Source organism: Cebus imitator, unplaced genomic scaffold (genome assembly GCF_001604975.1).
Source record: "Cebus imitator isolate Cc_AM_T3 unplaced genomic scaffold, Cebus_imitator-1.0 Scaffold781, whole genome shotgun sequence".
NCBI lineage: Eukaryota > Metazoa > Chordata > Mammalia > Primates > Cebidae > Cebus > Cebus imitator.
The window spans coordinates 379,059-406,119 of NW_016108096.1; the positions used below are offsets into that span (position 1 = coordinate 379,059).

Sequence of the window (27,061 nt, forward strand, 5' to 3'; positions counted from 1 at the left end):
CCTGCTATCCCTCCCCAGCTCCCCACCCCCCACCGTCCCTCCCCTATTTCCCCCCAACTGACCCCAGTGTGTAGTGCTCCCCTCCCTGTGTCCATTTTCTTATTTGCTCTTCAGATTTCTATAAATACCCTAATGTTTGACAAATCCATATTGGAAAGCAAATGTACCATTTACTCCAGATTTATGTGGAAAATCAGATAACTGATTATATGACTATTAATATGAACTATTTTTATTTAATTAGGAATCAATTAATGATGTAAACTATAATGCCGAACAAATTCGCCTCAATTTTATATCTTATTAAGGCTATGAATTGATAATCAAATTATTTTTTAACAAAACTTACAAAGCTGAGCATCTGCATGGAGAGTTCCTCCTTTAGGATTCAGTTTCTGGGTCTGAATTACAGGAACTGGTTTATATGATTGACCTGTGGCCCTATACATGGCTTGAACCCATAATATTCTGTCCTGTTCATCATCACTGGCAAATATTACAGTATCTCCTTCTTTCACAGCATTAAAGAACATACGACCACCCTGAAGGCCTGTGGAGGAAAGAAAGACATCATTAAAAATTTATAGGATTGGCAGATTTTAGTCTCATTCACTAACTGACCTTAGGGAAAAGAATGGATTTGATATTAGCAGTTCAGTTTTAAACAATATTTAGTTTAAAGGATCAAATCCACAATCCAAGATTTGAAGAGAGACAATAACAAAAAGGTTTAATTCCCCATATCACCTCAGAAATAAAAAAAAATAACTTAGGGAAACAAACGCTCCATGACACAGTAGCATTTTACAAGACATATAAACATACTCCACAGAAATGCTTAGCGCAATCTGATATCTCATGCCAGAAAAAGTTTTACCTGTCAGCATATTTGCCATTCTATATGCAGGAAAAGTATATAATGATTAAAACAAAAATGGTATATTGTATTGCATGTTATTTTATCTTTTATAAAATTCTTTCACAGAGAAGATAATATTTTGCATTTTAATTGAACAATTAGTTAATATAGTCATAGATTTCGATTTCTTAAATCTCTATTTACCAATCATTATGTTTATTAATGTCTGTATTACTTGATCTTAGATATTAATGTCATTAATATTTATTCAGTAACTATTTTTAGTTATCAGCTGTCCAGTACTCTTTCCAGTATTAACATGAAGGGAAAGAAAGAAGTACAAGAATGTATTGTTGGGAGGAAATTAGTAGGTATAATATAATAATTCATTTGCCTTTTTTGCCTATTTCTGCTATAACTTTTGCTTTTGAGAGAAGTTTCTGAAAACATTGCTATTCTCATAATTATTCCATTACAGTGACTTTTACACATTGAAATGTGTAAAAGCGCTGTAATAATAATGGATATGATGAAATATGGCTAAAAATAAAAGCCATCCAAAAGAGATAATTTGAATCTCATAGAGTCTTGCCCAGGTATGTAAGTGAAATATGCATCCTATTCATCGAGAAGCTTTTAAAATGTAGAACAGATACAGGATATTTGTAAGAATTGCATGGCAGGGAAAGTGGTTCAATTAAGATTTACCTGGGTGGGGATCAGTATAATCCACAGTATAGCCTTCAAGCTGCATTAATTCTTGTGGTTCAGACTTTTTTTCTCTATAACTGCACATAGCAAAGGTATATTGGCTAACCTGCTCAAGAAAAAAAAAAAAAGTTTACAGATTGGTCATATTTGCCAAACTTAACTTTTGATTTTTTCTTACCAAACCACTCTTTTCCCAAATAAAAATATAACATAATTTGCACATAAATTAGTAAATTTTAGCATTTTTCAAAACCTAGCTCAGAGATTAAAGCACCTTTTGTTCATCAGCTTGCATTTGCCGGGTCTTCTATGCCTATGATCCAGCATTCCCCAGGTCAGTAGTTTGCTGCTCAAGCTTCTATATTAATAGAAGCACCATAAATAAGTATTCATGTTAATATATTTGGGATCATTAGCCTACTAAGAAGATAAATAGCCTTCTTTCACTATGGTTTCTTATGGCTTTTAATATGCTAACATAGACTGTAAATATCTAAGAGTGAGATTAGGAGTAGTCCTAGATTTATATAACCATAGGACCACATATTCAAGAATATTTCTATCAAGACTTTTAATGAAGTAAAAAAAGATCTCAGTAAAAGTTGAGAATTTAGTGCCCACATAATGAAACCCTCAGGCAGGGCAAGGATGGAGTAAATTTTGGGCAGCCAGTGACAACACTTTCAAGATTTGCTCTGCCTCTTAATTCTTCTTGTCTTTTGGAATTGGCTTCATTTCCTTGTGCTGAAGTCTTACTAGAACCATAGCTGCTCTGAAGTCACCTCCCTGAGTGTGTCTGCTTGGACCAGGCCATATGTGAACAAAATACTGTAAGGGGGGAATGTTTCATTAGCCCAGTTTGGGTCAAGAGCTCACCTATGCAGCAAAGAATGTTAGACTGTACAACAGGTAGGCTCTTACAAGGTCCCCCAACACAGATAGAGGGAGGTTCTGTTCCCAGCAGGAGAAAAGGCTGTTTGGTGGATATACATCTAAACTGCGAAATATCCTACAATACAGAGTCCTTGGAAAATAGTGTGTTAGTGGTTTTTTTTNTCAGATGACTGGGTCATGTTTCTCCCAAGATCACAAATTCTCAGAAGACAACAGCAATATATCATTTTCTTTTCTTTCCTTCCTTCCTTTTTTCCTTTTCTTTGAGACAGGGTCTCGCTTTGTCACCCAGGCTGGAGGACAGTGGCATGATTATGGCTCACTTGCAGTCTCTACTTTTGGGGGCCCAGTGATCCTCCCACTCAGCCTCCTGAGTAGGGGGACCACAGGTGTATGCTACCATGCCCAGCTAATTTTTAAAAATCATTTGTAGACACAGGGTCTCTCTATGTTACCCAGGCTTGGTTAATGTTAATTATTTCCTTTTTCTGCTTTTAAACATAAAATGAAACTAAGGAAACATAGTACCTTTCAATAGACAGTGATTACTTCAATATGACCCCAAGAGAAACTAATTATGAAAAACAGTGAATAGGGACGACATTAAAATTGAAGAATTATCTTCATTAAAGGGTACCATGAAGAAAGTAAAAAAGGCAAAGCAACAGACTAAGAGAAGATGTATGCAAAACATATATTGAATCAATAACTAACATCAGAAATATAAAGAACTACAAATCAACAGAAAACACTCAGAATACATGGTAAAAGAATTGGTAAAAGAAGACTTCTTTTTTAAATTTTCACATCCACTCTCTGTACCTGAGGCCAGAAAGAAAGATTTGAGGTAGTGACAGGTGTAATCCAAAGACCAACATTGTTACTTTTAAAAGGAGTAAATGCATTTTCTGTTCTGAGCAAAGAATAGCTCTTTTCTCTGCTCCTGTCTGCTCTTCTACAAAGTAAAAGGTGCAGATCGTTGTGAAAATTACTATGTTAGAGACTGCTAATTTGCATGACAAATTCTGAATTTAGAACCGAAAATTAACACAACCATAACACTTCATTAGAAAAAATACTGATTAGATTAGCAAAAATGAAAATGGTTCACCCATACATACACAGCATGGGTGACCGAATGGAAACTTGGGCAGACTTTCTGGAAGGCCTTCTGGCAACAGGTCCTGTGACATACTTATGCTTTACATACATCACAGTACATAGGTACAAAGATGCAACACATTTTTGCCAAGCATGGCTATGTTGAATCTTTTTATCTTTTTGCCAATTTTGATGAATGGGAAAAGCTCTCACTGTTATTTGCATTTACAATTTCCATTACAATAGGACTGAGAAGTTTCCCTTATATTTGATAAACATATGAAGTTTTCTTTTCTGAGTTTCCTGATCAAATAGTTTGCCTATTTTCTAATATATTATTTTGTCATTTGTACCGTTTTCTATAATCAATTTTGTCAGAGGTTTATTCACTTTTTTAGTGTGTTAACATGGCTAGGCTATAGCATCCAGTTATTTAATCAAACACTAATCTAAATGTGGCTGGGAACGTATTTTGTAGAAATGGTGAACATCTACAGTTGTTCAGCTGACTTTAAGTAGAGGAGATTACCTTTGATATGTGGGTGGGTCTCACACAAGCAGCTGAAGGCCTTAAGAGCAACAACTAAGATTTTCTGAAAAAGACGACATTTTTGTGTGATGCCTCAACACTGTAGTATCAGCCTCTGCTGGAGTTCTAGCCTGCTGGCCTTTCTGGAGAACTCTTACTGATACAGTAACAAAAGCATTACTATATCTTATGCATTCCTTTGGTCCAGCAAGTAGCATATCTCAAGCAAACAAATGGAGAAGTACTAAAAGATTTATATGCATTGTGTTCACTGCAGTGTTGCATATAAGTGGTTTGGTTAAAATATATCATGGCATGACTGCACACTATCGTACTATGAGGCATTAAAAGAGACATGACAGATTTTCTTCTTAACATGAGAACTATTCCTAAGCTGTAACATAAAGAACAAGTTAAAAGCAAAAATGTAGAATGTGATTCTGTGAGTAAACATTATATATATATATGAATTAGACGTATATATTAAAATATTTATGGTGATTATTACAGAACGGTGAAATGATAGTTTTAAGTGTTGAGGTTATTTTTTTAAAGAATGTACATTATTTTAAATGAGAAAAAAGAATAAAGTTATTTCTATTTTGAAAAATAAAAACAACATTAAGCCTTACCAGGGGAGACTGAGGCCAATATCTTCTGATACTTGTGGTTCTTGCTACACTAAATTTTCCTTGTCTTTTTCCTCATCTTATAGATTGTCAATAAATTTACTTTTTCCCCTGCATATGTCTAAGGCTTACAAATGAAAGCCAGTGGCTCCCATAAGGTTTTTTAAAAATACATTATTATCACTTAAAGGTTTCAGTTTCCTTACATTAAAAAGATATACTTGTGTGGGTGTTTTGGGGGATGAGGGTTAAGGAGTTGGAGGTAGGGGTGTTGAAAGGTAAACAATAACAGTCCGATTCTATTTGTTCTAAAAAGTCCATTCTCTTACTCTAGAAAAATAACAGTACAAAGTTACACTATTCTTTCATACAGCTATTTTGCACAGCATTATCTTAAAAATATTATGAAATATCTCAAACATAAAGTACAAAAATACACGAATGTGTATATTTCTTAGAGATATATATGCTTTAAAGCGTATTCTGTAAAGGACAGATACAATTAATACCTATATATGCCCACCCAAGTCCATTTCCTTTCTCTTCTCACAGACAGACACCATGCTGACTTTTCTGTTTATTAGATTATTTCCATGATGTTTTGAAATGCATACCACATATAAGAAAATTGATAAACAACATTAAGTACTTTTTGTGTTTCCAAACTTCATATGAATGGATCATACATATTCTTCCGCAACTTTCTTCCCCAAAAGTTCAGTGTTTCTGATCTTTAACCATCTTGATATAAATATTGTTACTTGAATTACCACACTTTAACCACTCTCCTAGTGATGACCTTCACTTTCTTTCACTTGTTGCCCTGATAAACAATGCCATGATGGACATTCTTGTACACCTTGTCTTGTTCACAAGTGTGAAAGCTTCTCTAGTACCATGTCAAGGACTGGAACTGCTAGGTTGTAGGGCGTGCAGATCTTCATCTTTACTGAATGTTGCCTAGCTGCTTTCCAATTTCTACATTCTACACTCTATACCTGTGGTATATGAGCACTCCAGATATAATATTAATACATCTTTGCCAAGCTGCGAATTTTGGATCCTTTTTCTTTTTTTGCCAACTTTGATGGATAGGAAGTGGCATTTCACTATTATTGGAGTTTGCAATTCTTGTTGCCAATAGGACTAAGAATATTCCCTTCTGTTCATTAGTCATTTGGATTTTTGTCTTCCTTTCTGATGAAATAATTTGCTCATTTTTGAATGTATCATTCATTTGGCCATTTTGTAGCCTTTTCCATAATCAATTCTGCCAGAGATTAATTCACCTTTTTAAAGTTTTCAAAAAATATTTTTGCATTTCGTTAATCCTCTCTGTTGTCTGTTTTTTATTTCCTTAATTTCTGCCATATTTCTTATCTCTTCATTTGGGAGATTTATCTCTCTCTCTCTTTTTTTTTTTTTTTTTTTTTTTTTTTGAGACCAGAGCTTGCTCTGTCACCTAGGCTGGAGTACAATTGCACAATCACAGCTCACTGCAACCTCCGCCCCCTGGGTTAAGCAATTCTCCTGCCTCAGCCTCCCAAGCAGCTTGATTACAGATGTGACCCACAACGTCTAGCTCATTTTTTGTATTTTTAGTAGAGACGAGGTTTCACCATGTTGGCCAGGCTGGTCTTAAAGTCCTGACTTCCAGTGATCCACCTGCCTCAGCCTCCCAAAGTGGTGGGATTACGGTGTGAGCCACTATGCCTGGCCTTGGTTTTTTTTTTAAACTCATATACTTAGCTTATTCATTTTTAAATTCATTTTTAATATATGCATTTAAGTTTATTCTAAGTTCATTTAGCTTCATCTCACATGCAGCATTTTTATGAGTTTCATTCCAAATATTTCTTACTTTTATTATTTATTTTTTATATTGGAGCTACTTAGAAGTGTGTTTTTAAGTTTGGGTTTGTGGTTATATTTTTCAGTTTTAAATTAATGTCACTGCAATCAGCATAATTCTGAATCTTAGTATTTTTTGAGACTTGCTCTGCTTAACACATGACTAAGTTTTTAATCAATGTTTTATTTGCTTAAAAATAATGCATGTCTTGTAATTATTCAGCGATAATTCACATGCATTAGGTCAAATTTATTAACTGTAGTCAAATGTTCTATATCTGATATTTTTCCGATGCATAAAGTATTGAGAAATGTTAAAATTTCCCATCAAGATTATTCCTCTATGGATTATTAATGCAATTCTCTTAAGTGTTTATATATATATATATATATATATATATATATATATATATATATTTCTTTTTAAGATAAATAATCTCATACATAGGCCTGAGATTGTTACTTCCTTCACGGACTGTTCTATCTCCTGGTAAGTTGTTCTATTTGTATTTATGTAGTGAGCATTTTTAAGATCTAATACTGCTTTTGGCCTTGAGGTCTATCTTCTTGTACGATCACAAAACTACACAATCTTTCTTTCTTGGTTGGTATGCACCTGGTAAATTTTTTAAAAATCTCTTCAGTCTCCATAACTCTGTGTTATATTTTAGATTTCTGTAAACAACAAGTAACTGGGATTTTTAAAGCCTTGAAAATCTAGTCTTCTAACAAGATTTAAAGACAAGTTATATTTGCTGTACATGCTGATATACTTGGATTTATTTTCATTATTATATCTTGCCCTTTGTATTTGCCATGCCTCTTTTTCTCTCATTTCCCGTCTTTATTAAACATTAACAAGATCTCCCTATTTCCTTGACAGTATAGAAACTATATATTTCTCTTCTCTCACTGATTCCTCAAATGTTGTTTTTAAGTCTCCTCCTGAATACTGGAAGCTTTGAGTGCTTTACTTCCGTTACCCATTCCAAATCTGCTAAGTCAGTCCTCATTATATTAGTTCTACCTTATTTTAGTAATGTTTAGTATATTAGCATTTTGTAATAAATTCATTATTAAAATCTTAACATGTGTGTGTGTGTGTGTGCGTGTATATGCCTACATATATATATATATATATATATAATATATATATATATATATATATATATATATATTTTTTTTTTTTTTTGGAGACAGAATCTCATTCTGTCACCCAGGCTGGAGTACAGCGGTACAATCTCTGCTCACTGCAACTTCCACCTCCTGGGTTTAAGCGATTCTCCTGCCTCAGCCTCCAGAGTAGCTGAGATTACAGGCACCCGCCACCACATCTGGCTAACTTTTGTATTTTTAGTAGAGATGGAGTTTCACCACATTGGCCAGGCTGGCCTTGAACTCCAGACCTCAAGTGATCCGCCTGCCTCAGCCTCCTAAAGTGCTGGGGTTACAGGCATGAGCCACTCCCCTCGGCCAACAAGTCAATATTTATACTTACCCTTGGGTTTACCCATTTTCTTGCTGACCACTGCTTCTTGAATCACATACTATCATTCTTTGTTCAATTTCTTTCTTCCTCTAATTTGAAAATGTCTCCTTTTGAAATATCTGAATATTTGAAAATATGTCTTTAATTTGTTCTTACTGAGGCATGAAGGCATGATGGGTAGTTACTTACATAGTGTTTTAGCCCAGCAATCCGATCAGTACTTTTGAAGATATTCCATTGTCAGAAGGTTTATACATCCATGTGGAAAAGCCTTACAAAGTTCAACTGTATTTCTCCTCTTGTAATTTGTCTTTTTTTTTTTTTTTTTTTTTTTAAGATATCTCACTTTGTGGTCCAGGCTGGAAGGCAATGGCATCTGCCTCCCAGGTTCAAGCCATTCTTATGCCTCATCCTCCCAAGTAGCTGGGATTACAGGTGCTCACCACCACACCCAGCTAATTTTTGTATTTTTAGTACAGACTGGGGTTTACTATGTTGGCTAGGCTGGTCTTGAACTCCCGACCTCAGGTGATCTGTCTGCCTGAGCCTTGCGAAGTGCTGGGATTACAGGCATGAGCCATCACACCCAGCTTATTTGCCTTTTCTTTATGATAGTTCTTAAATATTCGCTTAATATTTATCATTTTGTACTTTTATCATGACATTTCTACAAGTTATAGAGTTATGGTTAATATTTACTGTATTTCTTGTATCTGATAATTCATGAGTACATCAATTAAAAATCTTCCCGTTATTATCTAGTCAAATGTTGCCTGTGTCCCATTTTTCCTTTATTTAATGTCTTTATTCAAATTCTATCAGAAATAATCTTGGAACTTTGATTCTTTCCTCTCTATCTTTTAATTTCTTATGTATATATATTTCACCTCTTCATTTCGAGTTATAGGCAGCTTCTTCAAATTATAACCAATATTCCATCATTAATTACATGATAAATTTTCTCTTCAGATGTGTCTAACCTACTGCTTACTCTGTAGTTAGGTTCTAGTTTTAGCGACTGTGTTTTGAAGTTTTGGAAGTTCTATATGGTCCTTTTCCAAATCTGTTGGTTCACTTTGCATACTGTTATTTTCTTTTTTTGTTGTTCTCTTATATTTTTGAGTCTGCTTATAAATTGCATCACTTAAATAATATTACAATTTATGTATGTGATAGCTCTATTGCTGAAATTCTTAGTGGTGTAAATGATCAGCTTAGTTTTGGAATTTTAGATTGTGAGCTAATAATCAACACATTGTTATTTGTGGACATCCATCAAAGCCTAGCTTAAGGGCTCACCTTTCAAGGAAAAGCAATTTTTTAAAATGCCAGCTACTCCACAGTTACCACAAATCCATTAATACTTTTTATGTTAATTTCCTAACTTAGGTATTTCCCTTATATTTAATAAAATAAACTGAAACTTCAACATTCTTTGAGTACAAGCTAATAGTTAAAAATTCTGAGGGTTAATATTCCTGCACATTCAGAGCTTAAGCCCAAACACAAGATTAATTGCCAAAGGGCAGATTGTTTTTCTAGTCCATCATTTCACTGAGGTCTAGTTCTTTTAAGTTCTTTATAAGATCTCTACCAAATATCCACTTTAAGAATACTTCATGGTAGGTTTTCTTGCTCTGCATGAGCTATAAAATCTCAAGTGCTTGTATAACAACATCGACATCCACTAATCACATACTTCAGCACTATTGTAGCCACAATGTCAACTAACAATCTTAACCATTCTGGTTGTTTCTGGTCTCTAAGGTTTTCCTTTCTTCTTGCAGTTGATCTAAACATTTAAAAAGATGGGCGCTACATTTTATTCAGCATTTCTAGGTATTGGCCAAAAAGGAATTCTTAATATTACCTTTAAGACTAGCCAAAACTACCAATTTAAATCTTTTGACCAATCCTTTAATTTTAATTTTGCTTTATGAGCTTTCTGAAGAGTAAGTCTAACTTTTATATGTATGAAAAGGATTGTGTAAGTCTTTTTCAGTACATTTCAGAAAAGAAAAGCAGAAACTATGATGATGGGGTTAATGTATGCAACTAAACACACTGTGTCAAATGTGTCTTATGCATATTTAAATCATAATTATTCAACACCAGGGGACCTTTACAAAGTAACACTTTTATAATCAATTATTGAAATAATAGAAAATATATTGAGCAATTAGCTTATAAGTTTCGCATCTCCTTCTCTAATTCGGAAGAATCTTAAAAATCTGACTAAAAAAGTCTCCTGACACATCACCACATGAACAATCTGGAACCTGCTGGGAAAGAGATGAAGGGCATGAGAAGGTGTGCCTACCCTGTATGGTTCACAAACATCTCCATCAATGACTAGCCGTAATCTATAGCTACTGCTGCGTGAAGTACTCCAGATGGACCATTCAGCAAGACTTGGTTCTTCACCTGAACTGCCAAGCAGAAAAATATCACCTTTATGTTTAAAATTCCATTTTCTATCTATTTCTCAATCTCATAAACCCCTACTCCTTCTTCCAAGGTTTTTACAAACTTGTCCCCTTTACCATTCTAACCGCATTAACTTGTTTGTCATTTCTTTGTTTTTGACTCCGTTTCTTCATAATATGTATAAAATGGCTTACACAGTGTGTGCCACAGAGTCCCTACTTCTGTATTTTGGCAAGAAATTAAATTTAGTTCAAGTCAGTAAATACTCTATTCTGTCATATTTGAAAATGTATTTTTTTTGAAAGTATAACCCACATACTTATCTTGTTAAATAAAAAACACTAACAGTTTAACAGCACACATAACTCAACTTGTACTCTTAAATGTATCCTCTTCTACTTATCATAACAAATGACATTTGATTTTTAAATGTCATACACTCCACTGAAAACACTCAAGGAACAAAATAAACATTCCCGCATGCAAGTAGGTCTTGAGCATCCCATTATGTAATGGGCACAGTTGTCAGAGCATTGGAGAAACCAGGTTCACCCTTCAGGATACAGATATCTATGATGTTACTATAGTTATAAGAAAGCCATCAAAATATTACAGAAATTGGGGGAAGAAACAAAATTAACAAAGAATCAAACAATAACTTAGGAAACAACTAATTAGGGAGTTATCATTCACATTACAAAAATAGTCTTACCTTTTCAAAAATAATCTGATACATGTAAGTGGTGAGATATTTTTTGTATTTTATATATTAGTACTTAGAGAAAAAGGTAAAACAAAAATATTGGAAGGTATTGTGAACTGAAAACTGGTCAGAAAAAAAAAAGCTGTATCTTTGAAATTGTAATGGAACATAATAAAATGTACAATTTAATTCTAAATCTAGGCCAGGGACAGTGGCTTGTACCTGTAATCCCAGCACTTTGGGAGGTTGAGGTGAGATAATCACTTGAGGGCCGGAGTTCAAGACCAGCCTAGGCAACAAAAGGAGACCCCATCTCTAAAATAACTTTAAAAATCAACAAGGAATGGTGGCGTATGCCTGTAGTTCCAGCTACTTGGGAGGAGAAGGTAGGAAGATCACTTAAGCTCAGGGATTCAAGGTGGCAGGGAGTCATGATGGCATCACTACATTACAGCCTGGGTGACAGAGTGAACTCTGTCTCTAAAACAAAAAATCATTATTACATGTGATAGAATTATAGATTTTGATTATGTAGCAAGGATTTGCAGATATTACATTTGGAAATTTAAAACTATAATGTTTAGAGGATTCAAAACTCATTAAATCATAAATAGTTAAATAAAGAACCAAGCTTCATTGAAAAGAAAATGAAAGATTACACACTGAGTAATTCTCTCACACTGGCATTGAGAGACAAAGTCTGTGCCCTTGAGATTATAGTTTCAACTCCAGCTTCATGAATGAAAGAAGTAACTTTCCAAGGTCACCTAGAAAAAAATGGTCACCTTGAGTCTAGAAAACAACTCTCCATAGTTCAGTGGATATTCCTTTCAATATATCATATTATTTTATACATTCTCATTCTGAAACTTAAAAACAACTGTAGTCCCAAATAGCAACCCAATTGCCTCTTAATTTCTGGCAAAGTTATTATTTCAGGTAGCACTAAATCTATGATTAAAACCCACTAATGGTGTTGGAGAAAGAGAAAAGTGAATTGAATAGAAACTAATTCAAGGCATTATCTCTTTATTATTTCTCTTTTCTCAAATAGGTGTTCAATAAATCACCATCATTTGTTTTATAGAAATTGTTAATATCCTTAACATAAAATTGTAATCTTTGGAGGTGTTTAATACTTTTTCTTTTAAATTTCACTGGGTCTGAAATTAACATTGTCATCTTTTTTGTTTTTTATTTCATTCTGAGAATCTGACTGTTAACAGGTTCATTTAACTTATTCATAAGAAGAACTAATATATTTTGTCAAACAATTTTTCTCTTTATCTTCTATTATTTGGTAATTAAAGTTCTCTTAGCATTCAATTTTTAAACTATAATAGTTTCTTTAAAAGTTTTAAAGACATAACCCATATTTTCTCTATTTATTGAAAGACAAAATAATTTTTCACTGGCTCTATATAACATGAGGAATAGAACCTGTTTGATTGTTTCATTCATTAATTTGTCAAAATCTAGAGTTTAGAATTCACATTTGTAATCATTATTTATATTTCTATAACCTATTTCAGGAATCGTTTTTTATGTTTATGTTTAATTGATCCACCAAAATATTTTACAACAGTAAATTAAGCTATATATGTTTATTTCATGAGTATTGTAATTCTTCTACATCTTAAGTTTCATCTTTCTGAGATTGTTCTCATTTATCTCTCAAATATCAAGAATTCTCCTTTAAATATGTTCAGCAAGGTGAACTGTTTTTTATTTCTTTTTTTGAGCCTTTTGGTTATATAAATTTTTTAAAGTCCAATTTTATAGAATTTTTTAATTGTAGAGGAGCATGACAGAGTGGTCAAGATTTTGAGGCATAATACTTCATAAGAATAAAATTCTGCTGGGAAAGAACAATGGAAATAAGACTTTGAGGAGAAAAAAACTTAAAATAATTTTTTGTTTGTTTGTTTTTTAAGACAGAGTTTCACTCTGTTGCCCAGGCTGGAGTGCAGTGGCATGATCTCAGCTCATTGCAACCTCTGCCTCCTGGGTTCAAGTGATTCTCCTGCCTCCAACTCCTGAGTAGCTGGGACTACAAGGCAAGTGCCACCATGCCTAGCTGTCTAATTTTTGTATTTTTAGCAGAAACAGGGTTTCAACATGCTGGCCAGGCTGGTCTCAAACTCCTGGCCTTGTGATCTGTTCGTCTACCTTGGTCTCCCAAAGTGCAGAAATTACAGTCATGAACTACTGCGCCCCGACCAAAAAAAAAAAAAAAAAAATTTTCAATGATTGCAAGTAGATACAAAATCACGAAAGTATTTAGATTCTATTGAAGATGTTGCTGAATTATTTAGTGGTTTTATATTGGAAACTGGTATTCATTGTAACTATTTAAACTCATGATGAAAGGCTTAGGAGGATCTAGAGTTGTATAAAATTATTTTAAGGGACACATTGGCAAAATAGTTAAAGACTAATATGATTGCTGTTTCCTATTTTGTCTTTTAGAAAGACATACTTGGTCATTCCTTGATGTCTTTTGAGATCTTTGAATTAGTCATACTAAACAAAATAGTAAGTTACTGAATTTCGTTTCCTGTGTATTTACAACCTCCATATCTCCCCCTATGCTCTTATACTTTTTCTCCCCCTTATTCATTCATCCATGCATTTATTCATTCACCAAATATTCATCATGCATCTACAGTGAACTTTTCCAGGCTTTGGGTACACAACAATGCCTCAGAATTGGGGGAAAGAAGCCATCTAACAGAGTGAAAATGAAGGAGATAAATTAATTACAATTAAGGAGGTATTGAAAATAATTTTGGGTGCCAAATTGTTTTCCTGGAAAACCAAGCAGAGGAAGGAGACAGACATTAAAAATATTCTATTTTCAATAATGTGGTCAGAAAGACTTCTCTGAAAACAATCATATTAAGGTATTTCAACTGGAAGTGAAAGGAAGATAAACCAGGTTTAACAGATGAATCTGCCATTTCAAATGCAAATTCCACTTTCATTTTTTCCCCTCAATTACTTACTTATCCTTATTCTTTCATTTTTGACAAGGCTTTAGAAAAATCACTTTAAGTCTTACATACCTCATTTAAAAGCAGTAATAGAACTTACAGGGTTTTGAGAGAATTGGTGAGAACTGATGTGGGAGCACCTACACAATGCATGCCTGTTGCACAGTAGTCTCCCAGTGAATCTAATTTGGTTGTCAGGGAGCCACCATCCTTCCCTCACTTTATTCTTTTTGACCCTCATAAGAATCGTTTCATTTTGGGTACCAGATGCAGATGTTACTATAACACTGTGAGCAGCTGATTGACTTGGGGATGGAGCTCTCTTCAAACCACATGCTTCCACATTGCGAATGAGCTGAGGGCTGCTGATGCTCCAAGTTTCCGTCTTCTGTCTCCTGGCCTCACTTTGCTCTCCCCACCCCTCAGGGGATGTTTCTTTTATTTTTCTTTTTTAAAGACGGGATCTCACTGTCACCAAAGCTGAAGTGCAGTGGTGTGATGATAGCTCACTGCTACCTCGAATTCCTGGTCTCAAGTGATCCTCCCACCTCAGCCTCCCAATTAACTGGGGCTGCATGTGCATGTCACCATGCCCAGTTAATTTAAAAAAAATTGTAGATACAGGGTGTCACTACATTGCACAGGCTGGTCTCAAACTCAGCCTCAAGCAATCCTCAGTTTCTGAAGTAGCTGGGATTGAACGTATCAGTTACCATGCCCAGCCTGTTTTCACATTTTTATCAGCAAACAAAGAACGCAGTGGCTGTGTTGATGAAAATGTTTGGTGGAAGAATACATAAATTTATAAGTAACTACAAAAGTAAGGAAAAGTGATAATACATCTAAAATGTAGTTTTATACATTTTAGATGTAGTTTTATACATTATATGTATAAAATTAAATGCAGTTTTATACATTTAAATGTAGTTTTATACATTATACAAGTATAATGTATACATTATAGAAGATACTATATTTGTCTATTTCTAATGGATATTATCTTAAATATACATTATAATATCTTTTAAAAATGATTGCTCTCTTAAAAACCAAATGTTGATTATGCTCAAAAGCTCTTTACATAATTAACATGTTCATGTTATCATGTGTTAAAGAGTACAGACTTGATGTGTATAACCCACCCAAAATGCTAAAAATTTACTTGCTACTTAAGATCTAGCCTTAAAATTAGTTGTCAAAAGGCATGTGAGGTGAAATGCTTATATTAATGTGCATTTTTCTTCATATAACTTGAAGTACAACTTGAAGTTGCTGTTTTATGCTGTAAGTATTGTATCTCTAGCCAGTTTTTAAATGATACAATTATTTTTTAACATGCTGGAGTAATAAAATTTTAAGTACCAATTTAACAAGTCTTTGAAGGAACAAAAACAAAAAAGAACAACTCAAAAACTTCAGATTTAGAGGAATCACTCCATTTCTAGAGGCATGGCCACTTAATTGATAAAGTATTGAAACATTTGCTTTTAGTTTTTAACTTAATATTTTTTTTTAAATCAAAAATATAACCCAACAGACCTAGAATCTGTCATGGATAGTTGGGTCCAGAAATATAACAAAGAGTACAGATGGAAGGGTAATAAAATACCAATGACTAACAAAGCTGTCGCTGACAATTAGGAAATGCGACCCATGAGACAACTGAAAAAGGTGCAATCTGGCTTTTGGAATAATCCACTCCAGAAGCTATAACCTATTAATGCGATCTTTTGGGATCACTGAAATCTGGTTCTATTTCCATAAAACAATGCCATGTTTCATTCTTCTTTTAGTTCCCCAAGAGATCTTACTTTTACCCATTCCCTTTGCAAGGTCATGATAAATCATATCCCCAAGGCCAGACCTAGAACAAACCCACAGGGTAGATTCAGGTGTTCCTGAATAGATTAACACCTGTAGTTGCTGATTTACTAGCCAGTTACCAGTTCATGGGTAATTTGGAGAAGTTGTACTCAGAACTGTATCAGTTGGCACTAACAGTTAAAATATGCTGCTGAAAGATTAGCAGGGGTCACCCTGCTCCCTGTGCTCCCAGTTAGAGGCAGTCTTGCAGCCTCTACTGTGCCGTCTCACAACATGCCAGGGAATTAGACAGAAACAGGTGGTTTGACCTATTCTGATCTAGTATTTGTTTTAATTTACAAGCTTACTTGTATATTACTGAACAAAGCTTATATAATTTACTATATTGGAATTGAAAATCCCTCCAGTGGAAGCATAGCAATGACAAACATTCAATATCTTTTACCCAATCCACTCTTAATAACTCTGTAAAGAATGGATTTGTTGAGAATTGGGGGATATAAATAGACTCTAATCTGAGGACATTAAATCAGGTTTCAGCATCACTGCTTTTGATAGGGCACCTAAGTTGCTGCAGTACCACAAGGTATCTGCATCTGGTACAGGAAACCTCCCATTTTGTTCTCAATTGCCAACCTATGCAACACCTGTCTGTGTCCACACATATAAGTGCTAACTATGGGATTTTAGAGACCACAGCATTCAGGTTTGTATGCTGTCTTCCTGCTGCAGGGATCATGTTAACAGCTGGGAGTTTAGCAACTGCCACCATCTAATTTCAGTGAAGATTAAGGCTTTAAAAATCCTTAGCTGGAAATGTTCTTGGCAGAGGCCAAATGTGCTGCTAGTTTTTTTTTTTTTTTTTTTTTTTTAAAACAAAAACAAAAACAAACAAACAAAACTAGAGCTGAATTTAATCATGAAAAATGAATAAATCTTCAAGATCTAGATAGATTGGACAGGAGTAGATATTTATTGTTAAATGTCTTGTCAAAATAGCATAAAGATTTAGTAATCAGTGTACAAATTAGAGAAAGGTAAGTCAGTCTTTTCACAACAATGTTGAGAATGATTTTCATATATTCATTTACTTAACAAATACTTAGTTTCTACTCATGCACCAGGCAGTGTTTAAAGTTCCACAGATAAAGTAGACTAAAAGAAAGATAAGGTCCTTCTTTTCATGGAGCATACATTCTAGAAGAAATAAAGAGATAACAAAAATAATAAATAATAAATATATAATGTAAAAAGATAATTTTAATTGGAGATGAATGCACCTAACAATATCAAACAGAATAATGTGACAGGGAATGCGCTGGTGGTACCTTCACATTTCCTGGGTGGAAAAGGCACATTTGAAAAGGCGACATTTGAATTGGTATCTAAATGGACACGAAGGAATCAGCTGGACATGGGGAAAATAAATGCTGTAGGATGTTCAGAATTACTATAGAGGGGCTTAGGGGTGGCCTGATGATCTAGGTGGAAGAAAAGTAAGGGACTTAATCCAAAGGTGTATTTACACAACAATTACACTTTCAAATAACCCTAGTTTATATATTTATTTGAGGTGATTTTGGTGAGGGTATCTGGTGACTTGAAGGTGCTAAACTCCTACTCTTGGCACTGTCATTAACCTGAGGGAAGGGCTTTAGAAGTCAAGATGTGGCTCAATGACAGGAAATGGCTATTGAAAGAAGAAGCTTGAGGCCAGAATGTACCTCCTCTAAGATACGGTTCTGGGTTAAGTGCCAAGGGAGTCCCCAGAAGAATTTAAGCAGCAAATTGTCATAATGTGAGTTACGCTTCAAACAGATGATCCCACAATGTGAAGAATAAATTGTTATGAAGGATGGAAGTAGAAGTAGAGAGAGCAACCAGCTAGGATGTCACTGTAGGAATCCATGTGAGGATGATGGTGGTTTCAACTCACATGGTGGCAGTGAAGATGAAGATGGTTGGATGTAATGGAATACTGTTTTTGCTATGTAACAGCAATCTTTTCTGCCATGAGGGCAAGGAAAAAAGAGGGATCAAACATGACGCCTAGGTTTTGATGTAAGTATGCTCAAGGATAAGTCAATTTTATATTCCTCACACAGATTTGTGAAGGAACCAAATTAAAGGAGGAATATTGACTGATTTAACAAATTATTTACAGATTTTCCACTATGTAGCAGGCACACTACTTGTATAGAAGATTTTATACACATACCTGTAGATATAAAGACGTATATATGCATATGAATACACACATACACACACTCAGAGCATTTTGAAATGGAGTCTTGTAGAACAATTTTCAAAAAAATTAAGCTCACAAAATTTAAACTTTTGTGCATTTTTGGCCAGCAATTTCATTTCTATAGGAATATTCCCACATATATACAAAGATTAATATACAAGAATTAGACATATATTGATGGTGGCATTGTTTTTTCTCCTCTGCAATAAAAACCACATTCAAAGTGGCATTGTTTAATAAATTTAAATGTTTTAATAAGGGGGACTGTTACATAAATTATGTAAATTTACAGTATAGAATCCAGTTATTTATTCAGTTAAAATAAATCCTTTTTTTGAGATGGGGTTTTGCTCTGTTACCCCATAGGCTAGAATGTAATGGTGCAATCATGGCCTACTGCAGGCTTGAACTCCTGGCCTCAAGTGAGTCTCCTACTTCAGCCTCCCAACAGGCTGGGATTACAGGTAGGAGCCACTGTACCTGGCCTAAAGTAGATTCTTGATATGGTAACTTCTCACGGATATATTTTTAAAGGAGAAACAAAGCAACTAATAAAATAAAAATATATGAAATGATTTCATTAGGAATGAATGGATGTGTGTTTCACATAATGAAAAACTAAAGCTGCCTAACTCCTTCCAAACAAATTTGGAAGGCCACACTATTAGTTAGCAATGGCTACTTGGCTGCTTTTGCAAAGGATACTAGAATAACATGGCAGTGCTGGCAGGAATGTCGAAGGGGCCTCTCATTTTCTACCATAAACATTGTATGGTTTGATTTTTGTTCTGCACTGAGCATGTCCTGGGTTTGTAAATTTTAATCCAACTTAAAGCATAAAGCTATAAAGTCTTATGCCATGATATTCTTGATTTGGCAACAACGTGTCTGTTCACTTCACTTTATCTTACTGTCATAAGCAAACACTAGTTAAGAGTCCCAGACTAAACCTAGAGTGTATAACTGAACTTTGTGTTCTTCAGGCAGTAGTTTCATTCTCAAGTAAGTGAGAGGAGTCTGTTGTAGTGGGTCCCCATGTGTGCTGAATATTTCAGAAATCAATAGGGTGGGCAGCCACTTTACATTGAAAGCAGCTCTTGATGACATCTCACTAGCAAGAGTGCTTCTCATACATCTGCAGCAGGTATGGATCACTCTGTGGCATGGCTGACTGTTTACATCCTGTGCCAACTCAGCTGATACGTAATTAACATTATGTCTTGATAGCCTGCTGTTGTTTGTAGCAACTTCAAGTCATGATTCTGACACATCAACAACAAGCAGTGAACACTTTGATACAGGGCCAAAACAACACAGACATCTACTCGGTTTCCAATGATGTCATGCAGTCAGTGGCCTCATGAGCACAGGACTCATTATGCCATCACTCCCTGGCCATTTTTCTAATAGAGTAACACTGTTTTGTACCTCATGAAATGAATGATCCAAACAGATATGATTATTCACATATCTGTTTGTCTTCAGATCAACTGTAGTTATGTGCATCAATGTAATCATAGCAGTATGGCACAGGAAATATAAGTTTGACAGAACTGGATTAACTTGACTCTACCACTTACTAAACTGCAATATCCTAAGTTCCATAACCTCTCCCTGAATTATTTTCTTATCTGTACAATGGGCATAATAATAATACCTATCCTCATAGGCTTATTCTGATAAGATAAAGTATTAAAAATGTTTTACATAAATGCTTGCCATACAGTAATTGCTGAATGATTATTAGATTAAATATAGCAATAATTATATTAATAGGGGAGTGCTTCAGAATTTTTTATTTACTACAGAATATGCAATACCTGGGACATACATTTTTGAATAGGAATTAGTAGAATATAGAATGAAGTAATAATCCATTTGCTCAAATCTCAAATACCGAGTTTTAAAGGTATTAAATTATTTTATTATAGTAAACTACAATATATTAAAGTATCATAAGTATTTTACGCCAATGATATCCTTCAAATCTAATATTAAAACACTAAACAAGCACAATAAAAATTAGTAACAAACAAATACAAGTTTCATTCTGGTATTATTTCAAGTATATTCTTCAAAATCACTGTTCTTTCAATTTGGCTTGAACCAAAATTTACCTTCATTAAAAAAATGCAGCCTCTTAGAAAGCATTAAGATCTACTTATTACTACAACCACATTGGCATCAGAATATAAACAGAGACCAAAATGATCTTACTTAGAAGCCAAGTAAACACTCAATATTAACAAATCATTTATTTTCCCACCTTTTGGCTCCAATTTAAATGTTTATATGAGAGTCTTTGAAAAGTCTTTTCACCTCAGTGGCTCCTTGAGTGTTCATTTTGAACAATGACTTTACAGCTGGCCAAACCTAACTCTCAATCAATTTTTATGAGTACAAATTCTTGAGCTGATGGTTGGATTTCCAGCGATATCACTCATATAATACACACTCACAAGTGGTGATGAGATTCACATTATCAACAGAGCACCATTCTGCCGATGGCAGCGGCAGACACAGCAGGGGTATACTGTCCTCCTTATGAAAACGATTCCTTCGCCTTTCAATAATGCAGCCTGCAGGTATGGACCTACAAGCTGTGTGTGGGTAGAATCAGAGCTGCCTTTAAAACTACTAATAAAACTACCCAGTTCCTCCCAATGGGTCATTCTCATTGAATCTCCATACATATCCATCTTGATTTTGAAGTGTGTGCCTTCAATTTGCCTTCTCATTACATTCCAAATTGAATGGAAGATTCAATTGCGTTTAAAACTTCTCAGAATACTGGCATGGATTCTCAGTAAATTTGGGCTTGGAATTCTCTGCAGGAATGCATGTGGATATATTCACATATATGAGTATAAACTAATTATGTAATGCTTAAATATGACTTCAAATTTTAAGAAGACACCTCAGGTAGAATAAATTCAAATTCAAATTCAGTTTGGTGGTATTTTTAAAAATTTAAATTATGAAACATATGAGTTTGCCTACTTTGATTTATGTTAGATTTTGCCTTTAAAATGTAAAGCATATTTTTGTCATTGAGAAAAATTTTAGCTCCCCAAAGACATGGCTAATATTCCCTCAAAAGCATATCAATTAAGAATCTCAAAGTATTACAATTCCTTTCTTCATTTCTAAGCTCTCTTATGAGTAATAATCAAAGTATACACGTTTGTCCTATAACTTCTGATTCTTATGATCATGTGCTAGAAAGCAAGATAAGGAGCAAAGGATTACTTTGAACCTTACCTAGTCAAAAGCATGAGGTGATCATTTGACCTCTTATGACTGATCTACAAAAGCCTAACTTTCATATTAAAACAATTAGTTAAAAACACTTTAAAAAAAAACAGTGACTAATGCAAATGATATGCTGAACATTTCTAGTTATTGGGTTACATTCCCATGTTCTTTCATACCTATTTCCACCAGTTAAGATCTATGCTTACTAAGTTAGCTGAGTTTGTTCCCAAACTAGTTTATGCTAACATTAGCTACTGAAATTATGTAGTTAAATGAGATTTTACGTAAACGCATAAAATAACGGAAAAGCTGCTGTTTCTATGAAAAATTAGCTGAATGTTTTAGAAAAAGTTGATACAGAAAAATCACTAACACAACCTTGTCAAATTAGATATGGACGAGATATGTCCATAACATATAAATAAATGTCCAGAAATATCTACTAAACTTGCTTACGAAATGCATTTAAATTCATGCACCAATGTAAAAAACTAAACCTGGAAACTGTAGAAGATGCCTTAAGGTTTTTGAAAAATAGATCACTCACAGCCCCAAACAGGTGACTTTTTCAAAGCAAATGCTTGGGCTCTATATCAAAAAATTAACTGTGTGTGCATGTGTATGTATCTTTTACTAAAGTGGATCAAATATTAGTTCTAATCACATAAGAAGTAGTTATCTTTTAGTCAGAAAAAAAAAAAAAAACAGACTGACTGTTTGCCATGTAGATAAAACTACTTTTCACTGAGTTTTCACACTTTTCATGGAGTTACCAGGCTAACATGGGATATCAATAATGTAATTTTATCCAGCAATTGATGGATGGCTGTAAGTATCGCTGGAAGCCAGCAAATGATAATTTTCCTTCCTTGGCATTTTACCATGTCATTCTGAACTAGCCCAGTTAAGCTTGTTTAATGGGTATATAGGAATCAATGAGATTTTACAGAATGTTTTATGTTAAAAATTCCAAGAGCGATACTCTTTTCATATATTGGGAACAAAATAGCTTGGATTTCTCATGGACTGGAATGACATTTATTTAGAAAGGTATTCTTTAATATAAATTTAACTTAATTAGTATAGCCTATGAGCAAAGGTTATCCACGATTACAAAAGAGGAGTCAGCCAAACTGAATGTTCTAATAATCTATGTTCAGAATCCAATCATCTATAAATATACACCAGTCAAGTTGACTTAAAAACATATTCATGTGAACAGGTGATTTGTTGGCTTATTTGTATTAAATTTGGCATATTTGAATTAAATGGCAGTGTATTTGCATTAAATATGCCAGTTAGTATAAATATTTATATTAAAATGAGTGATTATAAGTATTATGCTTTATATATAAAATATAGAATGATGCAGTGGTTCTCAGGGTATAGTCTTGGAATCTCAGAGATCTCCAAGATCTTTCCAGAGGGTCTATAAGGTCAAAATTATCTTTATAAGAATATTCAGAAGTTATTCCCCTTTTTCATACTTCTTTTCCCATGAGTATAAAGTTGAGTTTTTAAAAGGCTACATTTTATGTGATATTACAACAAATTGAATGCAGAAGCTGATGCAAGAATACAGTTACGTTCTATTAAGCCAGAGAGTAAAGAGTGCAAAGGCATAAAACAATGCCACTTATTTCACTAAGATGTTTGGCTTGGAGAACAGTTATTTTACACAAATATAAAGCAGTTACATTTAGCATTAGCATGTAATGAATGTACTGCTTTTATTTAAACTGCCTTAAACATATTTTAATTTCTGAAATGGTAAATGTTGATAGATATAACCCATATAAACGAATTTTGAGAATTGCTATCTTAGAATGATTATTTAATAGGAAAAAAATGACTAACCTGAACTAGAACAAAGTAACGTTTTTTCCATCTTTTCCAAACCTTCTGTCCAAGGGCATACAGATATCTGGAACGAAAAACAAAAAGCCAAAGAATACTTTAGATGAATAATGCTGTGTTTCCATGTAATCACGTTTCTTCCACAGGTATTTATTTTTAAGACCAGCCTGCTAAAGGCAAAGTTTAGCTCATTTGGAATGTGAGACAACATACAGCTTCTGTGTAACAAATGGCTTAGCTTACTCTGGGTTCTTGAAAGAGAATTGATTTATGTGGCTTATCAATTTGTCAGTCCTTACCACAAATTGAGCAAAGTAGGAGTTAGAAACGATAATCAAAGAACCAGCAGGAATTTTATTCTTACACACAATTCTTAGAAGAGACAAAGGCTATGAATTGAGGACATGGTTCTCAATGCTTCAGTTCTCCAATGACTGGGGTTGAGTGGTGCGGCCTGAGGAGCAACCAGCTGCACAGCCAAGAATTCAGGGTGAAAGGACACTGTCCAGATGGGTGACCCCAAAATGTGCCTGCACCAATGTCAGTTCCATGTCCTCACCTATCAAATGAAAGGATGGATTTGCTGATTTCTAAGGTCTCTGCTAACTACACCATTATGGGATTTACATGACTTATGAAAGCATCTTGCTGCAAATTTTTTTAACTACAAAGTTTAGATAGTAAAAAAGATGCCATTGAGGGGTTTTATATAGTTTTAGCTGGGGGTTTTCTTTACCTTTGCATTGACCTTAGTAAGCTGAATTGAAATGATTAGCCAATCACTTGAGAATATTATTCTTACTGAATATATAAATGATATACTGAAATATCATGGAGGAAGAAGAAATTAAAAATTAGTGTGACCTGGTTATGGAGAGCTATTCCAAAATTATGCCACAAAATTACAAGCACGCTTCCTACAAAAGTGGAAAATATTGTTGGAAGTTTAAAATATGACAGGTAGAGGCCTACTTTTAAAAATAAAGATTTTAAAAAATATTTTATCACAATCCTTTATTCTGAAAAGAAAGTTTACAGTGCAGAGGCTGTTCAAGTTAAATTTATATACAATTCTGAGTGCTTTTTTTTTAAAGCATTATGATTAACAGTTTATTAGGGGCTTAAGATTTTTAGACTTGCACAATTTTTAAAGCTAAAGTCTTAGGCTGAATTTTTAGTTTCTGTATAATTTAAATAATTCTCTTTTACGAAACACCACAAACATACTGTTTGCTCCCCCCTTTAAAAACAGTGACATAAGAAGTTGGCTAAGGTGTGGTGAATGAATGGGTACTCATCCACTGCTAGTGGTGTGTAACATCTCGGGAGATGATCTTTCTGTAAGATGGCATGTCCTTACATAGAAATAGTCATACTCTTTCATTCCTGAATGTATTAAAGTAATAAAGTGATGAACATAAAAATGTATGCTATATAGATATGTAGGACAGTCTTGTTTATATTATTGGTAATTGATAACAAATGTCCAATAGCAGTGAAATTATTCAATTCATGCTGGCAATATACACAGAGAAATACCATGCTGCCAATGAAATTATGTTTTTAATAACATTAATAATATGGAAAGTATCACACTGTATACTATTATATGAAAAGCGTAGAATTCAAAACCACACACAGGGTTAATGATTTGAAACTTGTAAAAGAATAAAAATATTCCAAAATATTACTAATTATGTCTTTGAGTGGTAGAGTTATGGCAGATTTAAGTTTCCTTCTTTATTCCCTAAAATTCCCAGAAATTTTTAGAATCCAGGGGAGTTATTAAAAGTCAGAATAAAAACAAAGTTCTTGCCTTGGAAAGCATCACCCAAATGGTCCAAAACAATTACATATTTTCTTTTAGCACATCAGCTAACTGAAGTGTTTGGTGAACTTCTATTCAGCATTCACGGTACCCTTACTTCCATCATCTGTGCTTGTGGATGGAATGTAAATTTATTTAATGACTGGCTGAGACATTACTGCTTTTGTTCTCACCTGTTCATTGTTTCTTCTCAAGGTCCCCTTAGAAACCCTTTGCTCCACCTTTGCTCTAACTTCTAATTTCTTCTCTATGGTTCTAGTGACAGATATTTAGTTGCTCTCTTTCTGTCTTTCCTCTGCAATTTCCTGTTTTGAAATGTACATACCCAAACTCTTATTTCAGGGTTAACAGCAGTGACCTTGGCAGCTAGATACTGCGGACATGACAGACGCCCTCTATGAAAAAGTGCACTAGCAAGATGTGCACCAAATAGCTGGCTAGGAGCCACAGAGAGCATGTGGAAGGACCTTTGCCTGGAACCACAGCCTGCTTTTCAACCCTTTCAAAGTGTCTCTCTTTGCAGACTGCTGGGCAACTGGGTCACACACAAGCGAAAGTAAATAGTGATACACAAATCATCAACACCACAAGCCACTAACTGTCAGTCTTGCTGACAGTGAAGGTCCTGCGTAAAGAATAATAATCAGCTACATCATCATCAAAATGATAGATTAACAAGTCTGAATTAAAATGTATGGCTTCCTTAAAGACAAAAAGTAGGGGACAATGGATACATATACATTTTATCAAGGAGTCGGTAGAATAAAAATGAATTTGTGATTGGAACCAAGGTAAGCATTTAAATGATGATTTCTGGGATTAGGTATCAAGTATCCCTGTCTAGCTGCCTTCCTCACTGAAACCTCCATTCCTGGGTTCAAGTGAATCTCCTGTCTCAGCCTCCCGAGTAGCTGGGACTCAGGCGCCCATCACTATGCTCGCCTAATTTCTGTATTTTTAGTAGAGATGGGGTTTCACCATGTTGGCCAGGTTGGTCTTGATCTCCTGACTTCATGATCCACCTGCCTCAGCCTCCCAAAGTGTGGGATTACAGGTGTGAGCCACTGTGCCCAGCCCTAAAAGCAGTTTCTCAGCATAAGAAACACATTGAAAAATGAGTGATGAGCCAGATGCAGTGGCTCATGCCTGTAGTCCCAGCACTGTGGGAGGTCAAAGCAGGTGGATTGCTTGAGGACAGGAGTTCAAGATCAGCTTAGGCAACAAAACTAGACTGTCTCTATAAAAATATAAAAATAAAAATTAGCTGGGTGTGGTGGTATACACCTGTCTTTGCTACTTGGGAGGCTGAGGTGGGATGATCCCTTAAACCCAGCTGTTGGAGCCTACAGTGAGCTATGACCATGTCACTGCACTCCAGCCTGGGTGACAGAGCAAGACCCTGTCTCTTAGAATAAATAAACAAATAAAGGAAAAATGAAGATGAAAGTGTTCATCAATATTATTTAAAAGTAAACACCCAAAAAATCCTAAAATCAAATATTAAAAATGTATAAGGTTGCCTTAAAAGTGAGACCAAATAAAGAATTACTAATGGTATGGGCAAATTCTTAAAATATTAAGTTTTATAAATGCAGTCACACAAGTTCATATTAAATGCATAGAAAAACATCCAGAAAATGCAATAAAATGTTAAAATTATAGTTAATATCCGGCGAGTGAAATTAAAGATGAATTTCATATTATTCTTTGGGCCCTTCTGTATTTCCACAATGCATACATTGGCCATGTCTTCCTTTTTCTGTTTGAATAAAGTTTATTGGTATAGTTTACATAAAGTAAAACTTACCTGCTTAGTGTCTAATTTGATTAAGTGTTGACATAATCAAGTAACCACCACCACAA

At 34.4% G+C, this 27,061-nt stretch overlaps 1 protein-coding gene across 3 annotated transcripts in view; it reads right to left on the bottom strand.

Annotated features, from left to right (window-relative positions):
* LOC108297228 (calcium-dependent secretion activator 2) overlaps positions 1–23,432 on the bottom strand; it is a 212,998-nt gene extending 189,566 nt beyond the window's left edge. For all 3 annotated transcript variants that reach the window (XM_017519940.2, XM_017519938.2, XM_017519928.2), the window contains exons 1-3: positions 23,371–23,432; positions 1,568–1,676; positions 350–550 (exon numbers count right to left, since the gene is read on the bottom strand). In XM_017519940.2, the coding sequence (XP_017375429.1) occupies positions 350–550; positions 1,568–1,655 (289 nt within the window). In that variant the 5' untranslated portion in view covers positions 1,656–1,676; positions 23,371–23,432. The remainder of the gene's footprint in view (positions 1–349; positions 551–1,567; positions 1,677–23,370) is intronic.
* Positions 23,433–27,061: the final 3,629 nt, after the last annotated feature.